The following is a 21,302-nucleotide window of genomic DNA, read 5'->3' as shown; positions in this document are numbered from 1 at the left end:
ACTTTTTAAAAATGACTACCTCAAAGATTTGTCAAGATTCAATAAGCTAATATGTGGAGGAGATTTAGACCAAAGCCTAGTGTTCAGTAAGGTCAATATATAGCAATTACTATGAGCTGAACTTTACTGAAGAAAATGATATGCTATAATAGTTTAAATGAGAAATTTTCAAGTTTTATGTATATATGTATTCTTTAAAATATCAAAACAATATAATTCATAATTGTGAATGTTGCACTCATTTCAAGCTGAGTACCAAATTTGACCTAGTCTAGATTACTTATCTTTTAAAAATAAATCATACATAGTTTCCAGGATATGATGAGGTAAAGCCGAGTTAGCTAGTGACTGAATACATTGCATCTGGCTCCTAGGAAACATTTCCTGAAACTGTATAGTGATTTAGCTAACCTAATCAGTACTATGAAACTTTCAGTATTTTCTTTTTCTTTTTTCTTTTGTTTTTTTGAGACAGGGTTTCTCTGTGTAATAGCCTTGGCTGTCCCAGAACTCACTGTAGACCAGGCTGGCCTTGAGCTCACAAAATTTTGCCTGCCTCTGCCTCCCGCAGTATTTCCTTTCAATGAGCCCTTAATATATACTCTGCCAGCTAAGAAACAGACATGGTTAACTTCTAGACTCACAACTTACCACAGTTTATACCACATACATCTATGTACATTTTTGTAAGTAAACTTGAAAAGTTGGCTATACTGGGATTTCCAATAAGTTGTATTTACAAGTCAGTACAAAAGCAATTTTTTTAATGACTAAAAGGTGTGTTACTTACCAAATTTTCTCTTTCAATCCTTTGTTGTTCCCTCTGTCTGTTGAGGGCACTATGATATAACTTAGGGGGATGGCCAAGAGATCTTCCGGGAATTGTACTTTTACTTCCTGGTTTTTCAGCCTGTCTCGACAGTTCTTTCAAAAGCCTCTGATTTTCCCGATCGATCTGCCTCACCTCCTCTCTTGTGAAGGAGTAGTTTTTCCTGGGCATTATTGCAGGCTGATCAAAGTGATGTTTCTGTGGTCCCTTTTTATCTAATTGCAGAAAAGCTACAGAAGTAAACAGAAAAGTCAAAGTGGCTAAACAAAATAGCTTTGATGGTACACATTTCTTAAAAATAGCAACTAAATTGACAGAAGGTATGAAATGAGCTAATGACTTCTTTGTGTAGGAAAAAGACTGGATGCAGCTTAGAGTCTTATGTTCCTGGGTCCTTTGGGCATAGAAGCTCATGCAAATGGGGATTCATGTATGTATGGGAGTGACACTAGTTCTTAGGCAGGTAATTCACAAAACATACTCCTGCCACGTCTACTGTTGTCCTAGAGCAGTTTGAATAGCTAGGGACTCTAGGAACCTCTGGGTTGAGTGCACTGATAAAATAATTTAGGTACACTTTTTGTTAATGGGAGGGCAATGATTCAACAGTAACAACAGACGTTCTTGGCAATGACTAAGGGAAGAAATGGCAAAAATAAATCCAGACCAGTCTAGAATTACAACTTAATCTGGAAGTATTACACCACGAAAGCCATGGGTTTTAATACTGTTAAAGTATTTCTGCTATGAATGCCGAACACTAAGCATAAGCCAAAATGAACACATTATATTAAAGATATTTCAGGCCAAGAAAAAAATTGCACACTATGATTACAAAATGATTTTTGTTGAGGTGGTGGTGGGAACTGAACCCAGGGTCTTGTCCATTATAGGTAAGCATGGTACTACTGAGCTATGTCCTCTGCCTGAAAAGAACTTTTAGCAGCATGCTTAAAAATTGTTACAAACCTTTTCAGTAAGCATAACTATTACTACCTACTTGTGAAAAGCTTCTAAAACCACTTGGTGAATGTTTCTACTTGAGCATATTCTAAAGTAGTAATATATTTGATCAGGTTAACAATGTAGTTTTGGTTTTATGATATTTTTAAGATTAAAAACCCCTACTATTCCGTGTGTGCATGGCCATATTTGTCAGGGTGCATGCCAGTGTGCATATGGAGGACAGAGCCAACCCTGTGGACCTGGCTCTCTCCTTCCACCTTTCCGTATATTCCAGGGACTGAACTCAGGTTTTCAGCCTTGTGCAGCAATTGCCTGACAATGTCTACTTGCCATCTCCACAGCCCTTAAAACAATATTTTTTTAAGTAGTGCTATTGGACTATATGCTATTCCTTTTTACATTTCTAGTCTAACATCTTGTTCTGTTAGACACAGTGCTGTAAAGGGAAGAGGTATTTTTAACCCCCATTTACAATGAGTTTAACCCAATCATTTGGGCAAGTGAGCAGCAAAGCAGTAATTTTACTTAGGTTTATACCACAGACTCCAAAGACTACTGAAGATTGTAGGAACAAACAAACAAAACAGATACATAGTAGCTTCCTCAAGAAAAATCAAGGAATTAATGGTCGAGAATTAATCAATGGTAGTTGAAAACCACACCAAGTAAATGACAAAACTTGAATGAGTAGATGTTTTGAAGGATATACATACAAGCCAGGCGGTGGTGGCGCACTTTTAATCCCAGCACTCGGGAGGCAGAGCCAGGAGAATCTCTGTGAGTTCGAGGCCAGCCTGGGCTACAGCGCGAGATCCAGGACAGGCTCCAAAGAGGTTTCTAGATTTAGCTATATATGAAATTCTTTAGAAGCTCATTCTAAAGGAAATTAAATTACATTTCCTAATGACACTTTAGCTCATTAAACAATCAAGCAACAGCCTCCAAAGGGCAGCATTTAAGCTCTCTTCCACTGAACACAGCAAACAAAACAGATACCTATTTACTATTGATAGTAGGTATTACTATGCCATTTTAAAAAGTGACTCTATGCTAACTGGCATCAAATATATACTCCAATTCTTTCAAATAAAATCTAAAAATAAGTTTTAACAAACTTAAAGGACTATAGATACATTTATATTGCTGTAACTACTTAAACATTTATTTACAAATACTGTTTTCTCTGGAAGTTTCCTTCCTGAAGCAATGCCACACGAACTCTTGACATCTATTTCAACCCGTAACCAGAAAGAGCCACTTCTGGCATCCTTTACCCCACTTCCGAGTACCAGTTTGACTCTGGCCGCTACTGGAAACAGAACACTTTAAGATGTGTATGTGACGCGCGACCAGGGGAGATGTCATAAAGGCAACATTGTCTCCACTCCCACAGTGTTAGTTCTTTAAAAACCCTTCCAGGGGGCTGGAGGGGAGCGCTTGCTAGCAAAGCTTGGGGTTCGATTCCTGGCTTCTCACAAAACCGCGTGGGAATGGGGTACACAGGTGTAGTGTAATCTGATTCTAGCACTGGAGGTGGAGGCAGAAGAATCAGTAGTTCAAAGCCATTCTCAGGTACATAGTGAGTTCCCCGCTAGTCTGGAATACATGAACCCATCTCCAAATAACAAAATAAAAATCTGTTCTGTAGACAGCCATAATCTCCATAGAAAAACACGCTATAGTTACTTTATATAGCTGATTTAAAAAAAAGATTTCTTTTTAAAAGCCAACAATAATATCTAAATTTACAGATTTCTTATTTGCCTTCATAATTAAAACCTTGTTAGATGAGAAATTCTGTGACATTCTTTGGTGTTCCCCTCCTTTGAATTTCTGTAGGCTTCGTACAGCTCTGACCAACAGAGTACTGTCAAAATGGTATGTGACAAGCTTTAATTTATTTTAGATACAAATTTTTAAAGATTCATTTTACTTTTATTTTTTAGATTTTATTTTATGTGTATGGGTGTTATGCCTGCATGTATGCCTGTGTACTACATTCATGCCTGGTATCCTGGGAGGCTTGAAGAGGGTGTCAGATTCCCTGGAACTGGACTCACAGATGGCTGTGAGCTGCTATACAGGTGCTAGGAATCAAACCCAGGTACTCATAAAGAGCAGCCAGTACCCTTAGGCATTGAGTCCTCTCTCTAGGCCCCAAGATCATTCTATTTTTATTTATGCGTATGTGTCTGTGTATCTGCCAGATGCATGCAGATGCCCATAAAGTCCAGTAGAGGTGTAACAGTCCCTGGAGGTGTAGTTACAGGTAGGCAGTGAGCTCCCTGATATGAGACCTGGGCCCAACATGTGACTTTCAAGGCTAGGGGCTCGGACATACATGCGAGTGTGTGCATGAGCGGGCACACACGCGCGTGCACACATGCACATGCCTTTTGTTTGCAGGAATACTTGTGCCTGGAGCCTGGAGGCATACATGTCTGATAGTAACTTGAGAATGCCATATGCATTTGAGACCACAGACCAGTCAAAGGAAGCCACATACAGGAACTTACATCCTATCATTGAAATCATCTGAGGTCGCTGCTTTATATAACTTATCAGAGCAATAGTAACTACTACAAAATTTAGTACAAGGAAATGGAACACTACCATGACAAACCTAAAATTCACAGCTCTAGGTCTGGAACCTGATGGCAGTTAGAGCTGGAAGAGCCTGGAAAAAAATTGGGCGAGCTGGAGAGGTGGCTCAGTGGTTCAGAGCACTTGCTGCTTCTGCAGAGGATTAGAGTTGGTTACCAGCTCTGTAGGCTCACAATGACCTCTAACTCCAGTTTCAGGGGCTCCACCACCCTCTTCTGGCCTCCTCTGAGATTTGCATGCACATGTTGCACAAACACACATGCAAGCAAAACTCATACACATAAAACAAATCTAGGGGTTGGGGATTTAGCTCAGTGGTAGAGCACTTGCCTAGCAAGCGCAAGGCCCTGGGTTCGGTCCTCAGCTCCAGAAAAAAAAAAATCTAAAAAACAAAAGGTTGATGATGAAGTCTGACAGAATGAACTAGCTGACTGTTTAGCACCACTGTTATGGGGACAAGGAAAATGGCAAAAATTCCTGCTGGTGGATTTCAGCTAAGAATTTCAAGCAGGACACTGAAAACACAATGATTTATATTATCCATAGTAAGACAGGATAGAGAAATATGATCGAAAACCAAGAATTGATCAGCTTTCCAAGAAAATATAGAAGAATGTAAGACCCAGGGTTTACAGGTTTAGAATAAACAACTACTCCTCCCTTATGTCCCCAATGGAAGAGTTCAAAGTACTCAAGAGCCTTCTCACTGAACCACACACACCTGAGGAACCCTGCCTGAACCTGGACCATTGGAAAATGGAAATGCATTCTGTATACAGGAGAAACAAACAGTAGCGAAGAGATTTTAAAGCTATTTCTATAAATTAATTGACATTTACCCCATTAACAGGTAGGCTCTAGGTTGATGATACATCTCAGAAGGTAAGGGTACTTGTCTAGTATGCCTGAAACCCTAGTTTCATAGTTAGCACCACATACTACTTGGCATGATAGTATATGCCTGTACTCCTAGCACTCAGGAGGCAGAGGTAAGAAGACAGTCAGTCAAGGCCATCCTCAGCTAAAAGCCTGGGTTATATGAGACCCTGTCTTAAGAAACAAAAAACAAAAAGACATGGTCTATATCCCACCACTTTAAATTTGGGAAGTTTATAACCATTTCCACCAACACAAGAAATAGTGGTGCATGCCTATAATCCTAGCAACTGGGCAGCAGAGACAGGAGAATCACTACAAGTTCAAAGCTAGCCTGGACCTATAGCAAGTTTTAGGCCAGTCAAATCTCATACCAAGACTGTATCCAAAAGAAATCAACCAAGCACAAAGGATGCTTACGTGACTCTGAAAGCTAAGTCGCAGGGCTCTGAGATTTCTGTATTATTTTCTGGAACACACTTCTGGGAGCCCTGAGTACCATGTAAGAAGTCTAATTATCCTTGAAGAAGCTGGACCTTTGTGAGGAGACCAAGCCACAGAGAGACTAGAGTGGGCTCTCTGGCTAGCACTTCTAAACTTCTGCTGGGTCCAAGTCCAGGTACCTGACATGTGGGTCAATAAGCACTCGGGCAACTCTGTCCCAAGGCACTGAGTCACTTGACCGTTGAGTCTCTCGAGTCTACAAGTGCTGGGTAATCTGTTCTGTAGCAATGCTTACTGCTCATTTTACCCTTTTTTTAAACATATGTATATCAGAGACAATACCTGTGGATCAAGTGCAGCCCACATGCACAGTTAACACTTAAAAAAATACTTTCTGGTAATTTGGTCTGATTTTTAATCTTCCTTGGTAGCTTGATCTTTATCAATTTATTATCCAGTTCTGTTTTGCTTTTATTATATACATATAATTTGCTAATATTATATCTATTACTATACCAGTACTATACTTTTTTAGTGTACTTGGCTTATGTATAATATAAATGTACAATATATGTATAATATAAATGTACAATATAAAACACCTCGCTTTGTCCCCTGTAGCACTTTTCACAACTTGAAATCTATTTTTATACTAATAGGGCTGATGCTTCTATTTCCTCCTTTTAAAGGAGACACACCAGACATCACAGCTTTTTTAAATTTCTATTTTTGTTCTTCCTAATACTACTAAATACCTTTTCGGATTTTGTTGATTTATTCTCTCCCAGTATAACTGGTATTTAAAGGGTACCTACAGTTAGCATAACAGAAACTATCAAAGAACTAGTGTTTTCCCTTTTTTACTGTAGTAAAATAGACAAAATCCAAAATTCACCATCCTATTTTTAGATGTACTTACTGTTCAATGATACTACAATTCATTCTCTATAATGCTGTATGTTGGAACCCAAAACTTATCATCATAAAAAAGCCAACTAAACAAAAAAAAAAACCTCACCAATCTGTCCTCCTTTTCTTAAACCCTGGAAATGACAATTGTGTCTCCATGATTTTGATTAGGACCCTTACATAAATGGAATCACACAAGAGTTGTCTCTATGTATGTGCTCATGCACCTGCAGATGTGTGTGTGTGTGTAGGCTAAAGGTCATTCTGGAGTCTCATTTATTAGGGGCTGTGCACATTGGTTTTTTTGAGACAGGATCTCTCGCTGAGACCTGGAGCTCAATGATTCAGGCTCAGCTGGCTGGCCTGTGAGCCCCAGGAACCTCCTGGTTCTCTCTCTCCCCAAAGCTGGAATTACACCAGCACACAGCACCATGGCTGCCTTTCTAGATGGCTGGGAGAGCTGGAACTCAGGCCCTTCCTCAGAAGGGCTTTACCGAGCTATCTCTTCAGCCTCCAGTGTCTTTTCCAGATTTCTTTCACTTAGCATAATGTTCTCCAGCCTCATCCACACTGTAGCATAGACCAGATCATTCTTCCTTTTTTTTTTTTTTGGTTTTTCGAGACAGGGTTTCCCTGTGTAGCTTTGCGCCTTTCCTGGAACTCACTTGGTAGCCCAGGCTGGCCTCGAACTCACAGAGATCCGCCTGGCTCTGCCTCCCGAGTGCTGGGTTTAAAGGCGTGCGCCACCACCGCCCGGCCATTCTTCCTTTTTAAGACTGAGTAATATTCTTGATTTAACTTTTTAACACAACCACAACGTCTTCTAAGCTAAAATAATTTACTTATATTGTTTGGTCTCTCTTCCTACAGCTTTTATGAAGTGCACCCCCACCCTCATTTTCTCCTTTCTTTAAAAAGTTAAAAAATTATCTTCTCAAAAATTTTCTCCAAACTTCAGAATACAATGACTACTACAGTAATAAATTGTAATTCCATTTTCCTAGGAGTTCTTAAACTTTTTGATTTTGGGGCCTAAACGTTGAGACACCCAAATGTCTCCATGGGTTACATCTCCCAATATTTAATATGTAAAAACCCAATAGTACAAAAGAAAAAAAAAACCTAAGCCATTTACCCACCCTCTGTCAGTAACAATACACTGATTACACGTCAACCTAACATCTCTATTAGCAGCAGGGTCGTGAGATGGCACAGAGGGCAAAGGCCCTTGCTGTTGAGTCTGACAAGTCAAGTTTGGTCCACAGGACCCACGTGGTAGAAGGAGTGAACTGACTGCCACAGATTTTCCTGACCTCCACTCACATGCTCTGGCACATTTGTGCTCCCGGATACACACGTGCATGTGCATGTGGTGGTATTGTGTTCCCCAAAATATTGTGTATCCTAATAAATTTATCTGGGGTCAGAGAACAGACAGCCACTAGATACAGAGGCTAGAAAATGGTGGCACTCATGCCTTTAATCCTAGCATTCCAGAGACAGAAATCCCTCTGGATCTCTGTGAGTTCAAGGCCGCATTGGAAACAGCCAGGCATGGTGACTCACGCCTTTAATCCCAGAAAGCAGCCTTTAATCCCAGGGAGTGGTGGAAGAAAGCAGAAAGATTTATAAGGCGTGAGGACCAGAAACTAGAAGCATTTTGCCTGGTTAAGCATTTTGGCTGGTTAAGCATTCAGGCTTTCGAGTACAGTTCAGCTGAGAGCCATTGGGATGAGGACACAGAAGCTTCCAGTCTGAGGAAACAAGATCAGCTGAGAAGTTGGCCAGGTGAGGTTAGCTGTGGCTTGTTCTGTCTGATCTTCCAGTATTCAACCCAATACCTGGCTCAGGTTTGATTTTATTAATAAGAACTTTTAAGATTCATGCTACATGTGCATACATACTAAATACGTAAATAGAATTTAATTCCTTTTTAATAAAAAATGTGTGTGGACGAGCTGAACAGCTTTGTCCATTTTTAAAAGCCTAGCTTAGCAGAAGACAGCTGGTTTCTTTTTGCTGCTTCTGCACTGTGTACTGTCATTGTTGAAGAACCCCTCAAAGACTCCACTGATTCTATGCAGCAGAGAATGCAAAAAGCAAGTCAAGGTTACTTTTATTAGTTACAATACCTTTGTCCTCAGAGCTCTCTAAAATCATTGGCCTCCTTAAAGAAAATCAGTTCTCAGTGTTAGATTTATCATAGTGATAGGGCCTCTCTGCTGCCGTCAGCTTTTCTCAAATGTTTGATGTGTTTGGTATCAACAATGCCAACCTGCCCGTAAAGATGAGATCAGACTGTATGTAGTGCCAGGCAGGGCATGCTGCAGGCTGATCACCTCAGCACAGGCCTCCTCTCTCACTATTGGGGTCTGTAAAGCATTTTCCCTTAATCCCCTCCATAATATCCACATAGGTACCTTAGTAAGAACACTATAACCAGTTTCTTCATTTATCAGTGCTCCCTTACTCTCACTTTTTCCTCTTACATTTTTCTTCTCAAAAGTGGAGATAAAATTTAAGACTGTAAATTTCTAAAATGTCTTTACTTTGCCCTTTCAGAGTCCTTCGAAAGTGATCCAATTTTATATACACGAAGTATGAAATGTATCTTTAATCCATTCAACTCCTTAAATGCTTACCAAACATACCAGACTCATGATAGAACCTTGTATCAAAATGTGTTTACTGCTCCATTTTCTAAGTCCCTCAATGCCTAGTCAAGGATTTCTAGTTCAAGGTTAAATATCTAATTCCAGTTGGTCTTTGGACATTGTGGGGAATGGGAATTCCCCAAGTTAACCTCCTCATAGAGCTAAGAGGCTGAAATTGTACTAATCTTTCAAGGTCTGTTAAAATTATGTTTCTAGTACCAGGCTGCATAGATATATCTATTAGTTCTCAGTGACCATTGATATATCTCTTAGTTCTTCATCTAGACTGGACTCTAGCAATTTCTATCAACTACCACATCCTGTAGTTACTGTTTAGTTCAATAACACCAAAGCCTAAAGCTTTGTGTTTCAATTCCCAGAATCTGATCTACTTCACTAAGTGCCCAATTCAATACTGTTTCACCATTCCACTGACTATATTGGGATATTTGCTCTTCTACCCTTCTATTAATTTTTATCTATATTTAATAAGCAACAATTTTTCAAAGCACTATTTTACACTGTTTGCTACATGGGCATTCCTTACTATTTGAAAATTTTCCTGTGGTAACAATTTGTGAAATTTTTTTACTCGAAACTCACTTCAGGAATTAAGTTTTTCTCTTGAACTCCTATACTTAAGCTAGTGAAAATGTTTACATTGGGAGGACACAGTGTGCTGTTTGCTGACAGGACCATGTTCTACTAGAAGGTTTTTAAACATGTTATGCATTAGCACGATCCTCTTCCTTACATTAAGTAGATTTACCGTCCAACAGTGAAGGAAGGCTGTCCAGCAATTAGACGAGCCGAGGCAGTCTAGAAACGCCCATCTGGCAGAACATGAAAGTGATGACATTATAGGATGATGCAGAAAGGCACAAATGGGGATCAACCGCATCATGACCAAGGCTTAGGCACATGGGGGAAAACACAGAAAAGTTGTGAGGAGCTGAAAAGCTTCATGTTGTAAACTGAGCATGAATAATAATTTTGGAAAATTAAAGATGTATCTTATGCAATCAACTAACAGTTTGAAATGTTTTACTATGAAGACTTCCCTGGGGGACTATTATTCATAGAGTCCAACAGTAGATATGCTAATTAGCAACATGTCCCCTCTGTTCCTTTGCCTTGGTTACAAGCACTAGGTGGTTATGGTGATGCACAACTTTAACTCCAGTCCTCAGAATGCAGAAGTAGGAGGAGCATAAAGGTTCAAGGGCAGCCTGGGCTATGCAGATCCTGTCTCAACAACCAAAGGCCAGAGGAGTTACTGCAAGTTTCTTACAGCAAGGCTTGCCACTGTACAGCGAATAAATGGAAAAATTTCCATGGTATTTTAACTGTAACTGAGGAAAGTGATCAGGAATTGGGGGGTGGTAATCACTGTTCTGACTTAAAAACTATATATATATATACACTATATATATACACACACACACACATATATATGTTCTTAGCATCTAGCTAAGTTTTAGAAACAGTTTAGATGGTAACAAGGATGTCTGTATCTGTTTTTTGAGGCTTATTTTTATATGTGTGAGTGTTTGCCGGAAATGTATGTACATGTATGCATGTGCAGTGTCCACCAAGGCCAGAAGGTGTTGGATCTCCTAGAACTGTAGCTACAGATGGTTATGAACATGTGTGTGTTGCGAACTAAACCCAGGTCCTCTGGCAGGAGCAGCAAATGCTCTTATCACCGAGCCAGCCCTGCAGCTCTTGTTTATTATTGTATGTGTTGTCACACACATCCTAGTATGCATGAAGGAAATGGTGTGTTCATAGGAACCATGATCCTTTGGCAAGCAGAACTGAAATAGGCACTGGGCAGGGCAGGGTTAAATGGTTAGCTGTCTGGGTTCTACTTTTACCACAGCAGAATATGTATTTGAATGGGATTCCAGGGTGATCTATATGCACCCTAAAGTTCGAGGAACTGCATCGAACAAACCTAACTGCCCAATTGGCACCTATTTCTACCTTCCTCCACAACAGACCTTGGGCCTTCCACCTCCCACTCCTAACTCCAGCCGGAGTCTCATTTGCTTCAGCTGTCTCTCCCGGGCCAATGACTAGTTCAGGAATGAAGAGTGCAACTAAGTCAACTTGCGGAAATAAACTAAGTGTAGGTTATCTGGAGACATTTCTTACAAAGGTTCTTGTCCTTCAAGAGCTAGGGGAAGTGTTTCTCTGGACAGTCATGTCTGAAGGTGAACGGTGAAGACCACTGCAGATCCTTACTGTAGCTCAAGAAAGAAGACAGAACTGCCTCAGAAAAGAGGTAGGCATTTAGAGTTTGAGAGGAATTGAAAACTAGTTTGAAAGTTCTAGTCCTAACTGATTATCTTTTCAATGATCTGACAATTCAAATGATATTCAAATATTTTATGGAATAATAGAATATATCTGGCAAGTTATTAAAATGTCAATCATCTCAAAGATATGGACCAGAAAATCCATGCATATTTATAACACATATATGTTTAGTTATTAATATTCAAATTTAAAATATACAGAATTTAAAAAATTACCTTTCAATAGATGGTTAAGGTCCATGGTGTCATTTAAGACTTTTTGTTTGGATCTATGGTCTAGATTTGCATCTAACACTGATGATTTTGGAGCAAAATTCTGCCCATGCTTTTCTTTTCTTTTGGCTGATTTCAGAGATCTTAAATCATTTTTTAAAGCCTCCACATCCTCATACACATCCCGGCTCACATTTTCTTGCCTTTTAACTTTTACTTTCTGATTGTGTGATGGGCCCAATTCAAAGGACTGAACAGGGCTGATGTCTGGAGTTGACAAAGGAGTTACATCTGTTACAGTTTCTTCTGATTCCACATTACAGTTACCAGTTTTTTGTTTAGCACTGGAAGACTGTGTACCTGCCAATTTTCTTCCTGATTTACATCTCTGTTTCGGTGATGAGAGGGTTACGCCAGAAACATGTTTCCTTGACGATGAGCGTGAATCACATTTATGGGTATCAGATCCTGTACCTGTATCTGACAAGTCTGAACTGGATCTTGACGATGAGGAAGACAGAGAAGAGGAGGAGCTGACGTTGGAATACTTCTTGTTGGCGTTCTTTTGGAAGTTACTGGAGGGCTTGGCTGACTTGGCCCTCACATGGTACTTTTTCCCGTCATCGCTGCTTTCCTCTCCGTCCGTGTAGTAATCATCCTCGCCTTTTACAATTTTAGGAGCTCTACTTGGAACAGGCAGGTGTAACTTGTGTCCTTTTGGAGCATCACGTGATTTCTTGGACCTTGAAGAAGTAGCTGATGACGAGGAACCTCTTGTTTGTGTAGCATCATTTTCTACATGATATTCCTTTGAGGAAGCTTTTGCTTTTCTTTCATTTCCTTTCTGAGTAAGGTAATTTTCCTTTGTTTGTATTCCAAGTTTCAAGTTCACATTTTCTGTGTCATTATCTATTCTCTCTTTAAGGTCACTGTTTTGTAGTTCAAATTTCAAGCTTACATTTTTGGTGTCCTCTATTCTTGCCTTAAGGTCATCATTTTGCTTGTGAAAAACTAAATCACTGTCACATTTCTTTGCATCTTCAAAATCGCTGTCAAAGAAAGAATGGTCCACTTCACCTTCTGATATATCTCCAAATCGATCCATGATGTCAAAGGTATATCTGAAAAGGAGAACAGTTCAACCATCAGACTGGAGTAATTTCTCAATGTTTCATTTGTATTTTCCCCAAGTGAGAAATGTTGGTCGCACAAAAAGAGAACTATAGGTTGGGCAGCAGTGGCGCACGCCTCTAATCCCAGCAATTGGGAGGCAGAGACAGGCGGATCGCTGTGGGTTCAAGGCCAGCCTGATCAAGTTCCAGGACAGCTAAGGCTACATAGAGAAACCTTATCTCGAACCCACCCCACACCCAAAAGAGAGAGAAAGAGAGAACTATTTAAAAGTAAAACAGGTTTGTGAAGTCATGACAGGGTTTTAGAGATGTCAAGTTATACCCATAGTCCCAGAGCTCACAGGAAAATGAGATCATCAGGGAAGGCTTATCACAGACAGCAGTATCTTAAGCCAAAGGAAATCTCCCTTCTGTATAGTCCAGTGAGAGTTTAAACGAGGAAAAGACTTTTAGCTATTTGTTTTGTCACACAAAACACCAAAACAAAGTAACTCCAGGAAGATTTATTCTAGCTCATGATCTGATCCTCCATGGCAGCCAAGAAGTGGGCAAAGGTACAGGGTAGGCCCTCCAGTGACACTCCCAGTCAGCCATCTGTTGACGCTCATGGGACTCCTCTTCAGTTTCTACCACCAACCCAATGAACCCACTGTTAGGTTAAAGCCCGACTGCTTTAACTCTCCCTGAAATCTTCCCCCAGACACACTCACCTACGCTTTGTTAATCTCTCCCAGGGATCTCTCAATCAAATCAAACTGCTAAGCATGATTAGTAATTGGAGTTGATATTAAAACCTCACAGGATCAGCTAAGCCAGTTCAATCACTGATTATTCTGGTGGTAAGAATGCTGTATAAATCCGCAAGCTTCAGCATCTGACTACTTGCTTATCATCTCATTCTGTCCTTTACTGCATACACTCAACACAAAGCATACAGGGAGCTGTGACTTATATCCAATTCTCCCCATCCTTTCTCACTGAGCAACAGAAACCCCCAAGATACATAAACAGGCTGTACAGATAGCTTCCAAATAAATTTCTGAATATTTAACCACAAGCTAGGACATAACACAGGTAACATTACTGCAGAAAAGTATACATGACTCACTGCATTAAAGGGGGTCTGGGATGAGACACTTTACAGTTGGTAGCCATTTGTCTAAAATCAAAGAATAGCACATCATTTAGACACATGAAATTCAACATTACAAGAAATGCATTAAACTTCTAAATAGTTATTTTTGGTATGGAGTAAGGATACTATTACTTAAATTACTTGACCTATATATAGGTTTATGCGTATCAACAATGATTTAAACATTATGTAAAATATTTTACTACCCCAACACAATTAGAACTAAACTGAAAACACTACTATAAAATTATAGCCTTTAGAAAGTATCTTCACTTGTTATCGAAGTGACCTAAAAGCAATATCACATTATTACAGATAATCTTAGTTCAGTCTTTAGTTTCTAATCGACTCTCCATTAAAAACAAAACCTCAAAACCCCAAAAGAAGGGGCTGGAGAGATGGCTCAATGGGTGGAGCACTTACTGCTCTTCAAGAGGACCCAGGTTCTCAGCACCCAGGACCCAGGTTCTCAGCACCCACATGATGACCGTAATTCTAGTCCAGGGAGATCTGCATCCTCTTCTGGCCTCCACAGGCAATGGGCATACACATGGTGCACAGACATGCATTCAATCAAAACACCCAGACACACACACAACAACAACAACAGTAACAAAACAATCAGGGAGTCCCAGGCAGCTCATGTTATTGCTGGAAGCAGAGAAAAATAAGCATCTTATCTGCCGCTGACTATTGCCAGAGAGCATAATAATCATCTGTGCCTGTAGTAATGGTAATGAAACCACAGAGCCAGTTAGTTTGCCCTTGTGAAAGAATATGTAGCATAAGGCAGCTTAAGGAAGGTTAATGGAGGAATTCTTTATTTTGGCTCATGGTCCATCACAGAAAGGAAGGATGTAAGGCAGAGCTGCACATCTCATGGCAGAGGGAAGGCAAAGTCAGTGGGGTGCTGCCAACCACGTTCATGATGATTCCCCCTCTTCTAATCACCTCCAGAATGTCCTCACAATTATACTCTGAGATGCTTTTTACTTAATAATCTAGGCACTTATCAACCCAATCAAATTGATAATTAAGTTCAACCATTTAAAAGGTCTGACACTGTACAAGTTCAAAAACAAAATACATATATAAATAAAAAATTCAGCAGGAACTCTTAAGTCCACAATAATATTCAAAGGGAAAAATAAGTGCTACGTTGAAAACAGGCATACAAACGATTCCATTATTAATAAGGAGCCAAACAGGCAAGTATGTGCTTACTGTATTTAAATTATAATTAACTTCAGTATAGTAAATTGGGCACTAGAAGATTATGTAATGTGTATCCTACAGAAGCCAGGACATACTGAATTAATTTTTATTTACTATTATGTGGCCCTACAGCCCAAGGAAAGACATGAAAATAAGTATGGAGATGATTTAAGGAGTAATAAAATTTCTATCATTAACAATGTCAAAGTAAGTATGTGTATTCACACATTTTATCACAAGAGTAACTTTTTCTGTCTTTGTTTTGAAGCATTCTTATACATTAGAAATAAATTTTGGTTTTTTTCTTTGTTGAGACACAATCTCACTAGGTAGCCTTGCCTGGTCTAAAACTTGCTATGTAGACCAGGCTGGCCTCAAACGCAGAGACTAGCCTACCTTGACCTTAGGAAGCTGGGATTAAAGGCATGTACAACCACACCCAGCTAGGCATAAATCTTAACTCATTTACTTATTTATAATTTGCAGTGTTGAGGATTAAACCCAAGGTCTTGGACATGCTACATAAGCTCTCTGCCACTGAGCTATACTTCCTGCCCATAGACTTGTAAAATGTTGACTGTAACCTATCTTTAAATGCTTAAGGGAATCTGACTCTTAAATCTGTAATTTGATATGCAATGTTTAAGTGTTTAATTTCCTTTGATAAATTTATAAATGTAACTTGTTAGTTATTTGAAATACTTAAACATGAAATATAAGTTAAAATTATGATGATAAGCAGGTTCACAAAAGTCACATATAGCTGGGTGGTGGTGGTGGTGGTGGTGCTGCTGCTGCTGCTGCTGCTGCAGGTGCACGACTTTAATCCCAGCACTTGGGAGGCGGAGCCAGGCGAATCTCTGTGAGTTCAAGGACAGCCTGGCCTACAGAGCGAGATCCAGGACAGGCACCAAAACTACACAGAGAAACCCTGTCTCGGAAAAAAAAAAGTCACATATAATGTCCAGTAAAATTTAATATTTTATAAGCTAAGTAAAGATTAATAAAAGTACACATCTGTTAAAAATTTAGCACAAACCTAGATTCAAATAGAATTACATATCATTGAGAAGCATTATGGTATAAAACTTAAACCTCTACTAAAATTTAAGATTTTAGTTTCAAGATGTTAGCATAGATTAATGCCTTCTTTACAAATTAAAAATTCAAACTGTCAGAGAGGGACTGGGAGCATAATTTAGAGGTAGAGATCTTGATCCCTAGCAAACAAAAAAGATGGAATCCCCTCACATATTTAGGGCAGTTTTAGCTATCACATTTATCTGTATAGATATCAAAGTCTATTCTCTCAAATAATTTATGAAACTAAAATTTGATTTTTAAAAGATAAAGGTAGGAATCCCCTTTTATTCCTTATCAAAACAATTAACAGCAAATGTAGATTATATATCTTTTTTGAATATATTTTTCATTGGGACTCTGCAATAATCGTATCTTGTCCTCCTGAAAAAGGGTACATTTTTACAAGGGTAACTTTAACAGAGGAAGCATGGAATCTAGGGCAGAGGAATTGAGACTTTTCCATTCACCAACAGATTTAAACTTAGGGCAGAGGAATGGAGACTTGTCCATTCACAAACAGATTTAAACTTAGGGCAGAGGAATGGAGACTTGTCCATTCACAAACAGATTTAAACTTAGGGCAAAGGAATGGAGACTTGTCCATTCACAAACATTTTTAAACATATCATAATTGTTGCTTTAAACTAACTTTATGAAAGTAAGTTCTTGCAGTAGAAGTCCTAGCAAGTATTTTAAATAAATTTCAATGACATGATATTAAGTTCAAATTAGAGATTTAATGTCTTCTTTACTACAAATATGATGTCTATGACCTGAGAACAGAGTTGCCTTCTAGAATCTTTGTATAAGCCATGGGGACATCAGCATCAGTGATACAAACAGCAGAACACCTAGAATGTGTGTGTGTGTGTGTGTGTGTGTGTGTGTGTGTGTGTGTGTGTGTGTGCAGGTACCTGTGGAGTCCAGTGTGACAGTGCATCAGGTCCCCTGGAGCTAGAGTTATAGGCTTCTGTGTGTGAGATGCACCACAGAGGGTACTGGGAAGTCAACTTGGGGCTTCTGCAAGGGCAGCTCAGCCTGCTAACCACTGAGCCACCTCTCCAGCACCTGAAATGTTTTTAAAAAGACATCTGACAATTTGTTTTCAGAGTCATATAAGAGTCATAAACTCTTTGAATCACAACTTCATTTGTAAGACACTTATAAGAATAAAAACATAAAAGGTAGAAATGGGAGTAATCACAGAATTACTTGTAATAGATAAAAACTGCATACGGTAAAATTATTTCATTAAACTAGTTAGATCACAGGCCAGCAAACTACTATTCAGGATCAACTGTGGCTTGTTATGATAATGCAGATAGTTTACTGGAACACAGCTCTATTCACAGGTTTATGTACTGCCTCAGACAGCTTTCACATCACAACTGTGACACTCAACACATGACCCAAACATCAGAATGTGTATTATGTAATTTACTTGCAAAGTTTGTAGAACTGATATAGTTAATATATATAAGTGAAAAATACATATAGTTATCTGTACTGGAAGAATAACATGTACATATTTTAACAAAAAGTTGAGAGGAGACAAACTAAAAGTTGATTTGCTAGAAGATTCCACTCAATTTCCCACTGCTATCATGACTACAGTGTACAGCACCTGAAGTTGTCCTTTGGCCCTCTATACACGAGCTGTCTTTTCTATTAATTTTCCAGGGTCCAACAGCAGAACCAGCAGATAAAAGGAGGTTTGTCTAAAACTTTGCCTACAGTAGTGTCCTCACCAGGCTGGCTAGAGTTGGTGTGTGCTCATAATGCCAGCTACAAGCGAAGCTGAATTAAGAGGATCACTTGAGCTCTGGTGCTGGAGACCACTGGCCTCTGAAAAAAGGAGAGAAGAGGAGATGAGGTGAGGAGGAGGTATTACCATTCTTACCAGCCCAGGAGCTCCTGATGTCTTGTTCACCTTTACAGCCCCATTGTCTAAACGAGATCTACAAAAATTAGGGAAACATCTAGTTGGGGGGTGGTGGTGGTGGTGGTGGTGGTGGTGGTGGTGGTGGTGCACACCTTTAATCCCAGCAGAGGAAGAGGAAGGCAGATCTCTGTGAGCTCAAGGCCAGCTAGGGCTACAAAGTGAGTTCCAGGAAAGATACAAAGCTACACAGAGAAACCCTGTCTCCAAACAAACAAACAAAAATAACAACAACAACAACAAAAATTAGGTAAACATTTAAAGAACGTTTATCCCACAAAGGCATCTGGAGACTTAAGACTCAGCCCAGGTTCTTACTCTTTGCTTCCTAATCAAACCACCATGTTTTCAGCTTACGTTACTCGATCATTTTCTGTTCTCCTCATGAGAGGTGGCCCACTTCCTAGTGCATGTGAGATTTCTGAGGTGTTGTCTACACTCAGAATTTCCACTGGGTAAAAGTGGCCGGAAGCACCTAAACAGGGGATTTAACTTAATTTCCAAGAAAACGCATCTGACAATCCCACCCATTAGCAGTTCTTGTGCTAAAATTTACATCACAATTGCTGCGATTCAATTTACATTGGGGAGTAAGTAAGAAAAAACAATGGTTTTATAGGACAGTTAAGATCATCTTACAACACCCGGGAAAGGATAAAATCAAATGACAGTCTGTGTGACCATAATAACCCTCTGGTGGGTCCAGACAGGTTTCTGTCAAAGCTACCTGGAGTTTACTAGACACCGATGTTTAGCTAGCAATAGAAATAATAGTGCTTTCACAATACACCAGAGAGAATACACAGATAACCTGGAATTTAAAATGTCATTTTGTACATTTCTGATAGTCCTTATCTGTCGAGATTGAGATATATATCGATATATATCTATCGATATATATCAGGGCCCCAAATTGGGCATACAGAAATCTTGGCCCAAACTGTACACCTGTTATTCAGGAATTTGAGGCTTCGTCCACGACCCCCAGGCAGTACCCTCTCCAGACTCTGGGACGTACAAGTCAAAAGACAGTTCCTCGGGCCTGTGGGTTCGGGGTCCAGAACCCAGAGATGGGCAGCGATGGCCACATCTCCGGGGGGCTCGGACCCGGACTCCACGGCTCCTTCCCGAGTCCTGCGGGGCCGGGCTACCGTTTCCCCCCCGGGGGAGGGCTGGCGCCCCCGCCCCCCCCGCCCCCCGCCGCCGTTTTCGTAGCGGTTACCACGCCGCCCGCGGGGCTGGCGACGCCGCCGGCGACAAGCCTGCGACCTCCCGCGGAGGTGCCGTGGTACCCACCCCGGGGGGGTGGGGGGCTCGCCTCCGTTGGGCTCCGAACCGGGGGAAACGGACCCCGAACGCAGGGGAGGGTGGCCGGCCCGCCGGCTGCGGACCGACCGGATGCGGAAGCCCGTGAGCCGCTCACCTGGGAAACGCGACCGCTACGGCCTCTCGCGCCGCCGCCGCCGCCTCCGCCGCCGCCGCCGTGCCGCGGGGCGCGCCGGTCCTCGCTGGCTCCGCGCACGCGCAGCCACACCTCCGCCGGGCTCCCTCCTGGGCGCGCGAGGCCAACCGGGAGGCGCGCATGCGTGAGCGCCGGCGGGAGCTTCCGGGGACGCAGTAAGCGGAAGGGCAGTGGTCTTCGGGGCAGAGGGTCCCGGAGCGGCAGCTTCTCCACGGGGTCTCGGGAGGACTGGGAGGCATGTGGAAAGGAGAGCACCACGGACTCCCTGCTGTACAAGACGCGTCTACGCGCATACCCACGGCGCAGCGGGTAGGTCCAGGCACCCGGGAGGACCGCCTACAAAGAATCGCTGTAATCTTGTAATTCTGTAACAAGACGACAATAATAAAAAAAAAGAAATAGAGGGCGACTGTGTCTTTGGGGTATTTTATTCCAAGCAAAGCTCTGTTCACACAAACCAGTCGTGGTGGCGCCGTGTCTTTTCTCTCTGCACTCAGGAGCGGAGAGGAAGGGATCTCTGAGTTCAAGGCCAGCCTGGCCTATCTAGGGACTTCCAGGCCAGCCAGGGCTATATCGTGAGACCCCGTGTCAAAGAAATAAAATGCAGTTCAAGCAAAGTTAATGTGCAGCAGGGGCGGGTAACCTATGAAGGAAGGCCCTTCCATTGATGATGGAGGTGCACGTTAGGCAATCTAAAAAATGATCTCTACAGGCTATTGAGTGCCGCAATTTCTTGTTGAACTCTTGAACACATCATAGGGATAGGGATGGCACCCCACTCCCAATCGCCGTCCTCTAATCACCAGAGTACATTAATATGTTACTTTAGAATGGCACGGGGAATTTAGCTGATGGAATTAAATTTACATTATCCAGGAGCCCATTGTGTGTAATCACTAGGGTCCTTATACAAGGGAGAAGCAAACTTCCAAGTCAGTTAGTTATAGGAGCTGTGGCACAAAAGAGTGATGTGTGTAAGAGTCAATGAGCCAAAGAATGCATGCTGCTGTGGAAAGTCGAGAAGAGGAAAGAAATGGATTCTACCCTGAAAGAACTCAAACCTGCCTTGATTTTAGACGTCTGACCTCCACAACCCTACACCAAATAGGTTTGAGTTGTTTTATACCTCTAACTTTGTAGTAGCTTGTTAGAGCTCTCAGAGAACACTTACATGAAAATACAAAGAAAGCAAACACAGCCTGAACATTATATCCTAGGGACTGCCACTGTGTTGTTTTCTCAGAGCTGTGACAAAATCCTTAACACAACGAAGAAAGATTGGTTGGCTCACAGTTTGAGAGGGTGCAGTCCTTCATGGCACTGTCGAGCAGTTCATGTAATTGTGAGGCTGGAGAATCTGCCCTGCAGGAAGAGGCCAGGGCAAGGTGTAACGCTAGAGACACCTCTAGTGACCTCCCTCCACCTGGGCCCCACCTCCTCTCTTTCAGCACCTGCTAATAATGCCAGCATATTATGAATCCATCCAGGATCACTCCATTGATGAGGTCAGAGCCCATAT

The 21,302-nt window shown here is 41.1% G+C and overlaps 1 protein-coding gene across 5 annotated transcripts in view; it reads right to left on the bottom strand.

The window, feature by feature from the left end:
- Positions 1-19,841, bottom strand: part of Cfap97 (cilia and flagella associated protein 97) — a 52,114-nt gene extending 32,273 nt beyond the window's left edge. Inside the window, exons 1-4 of one of the 5 annotated variants that reach the window (XM_052752223.1) lie at positions 18,007-18,366; positions 14,058-14,108; positions 11,820-12,937; positions 791-1,059 (exon numbers count right to left, since the gene is read on the bottom strand). In XM_052752223.1, coding sequence (XP_052608183.1) covers positions 791-1,059; positions 11,820-12,937; positions 14,058-14,104 — 1,434 coding nt within the window. In that variant the 5' untranslated portion in view covers positions 14,105-14,108; positions 18,007-18,366. Of the gene's footprint in view, positions 1-790; positions 1,060-11,819; positions 12,938-14,057; positions 14,109-17,296; positions 17,913-18,006; positions 18,367-19,744 lie in introns of those variants that run through there. The other 4 variants (XM_052752224.1, XM_052752222.1, XM_052752221.1 and 1 more) reach the window with 4 other exon arrangements.
- Positions 19,842-21,302: the final 1,461 nt, after the last annotated feature.

The sequence above is a fragment of the Peromyscus californicus genome, unplaced genomic scaffold (assembly GCF_007827085.1).
Source record: "Peromyscus californicus insignis strain IS unplaced genomic scaffold, ASM782708v3 Scaffold_23__1_contigs__length_62951481, whole genome shotgun sequence".
In the NCBI taxonomy this organism is placed as follows: Eukaryota; Metazoa; Chordata; class Mammalia; order Rodentia; family Cricetidae; genus Peromyscus; species Peromyscus californicus.
The sequence above is the reverse complement of the archived record's forward strand: the minus strand, read 5'-3'. Positions and strand labels throughout refer to the sequence as shown.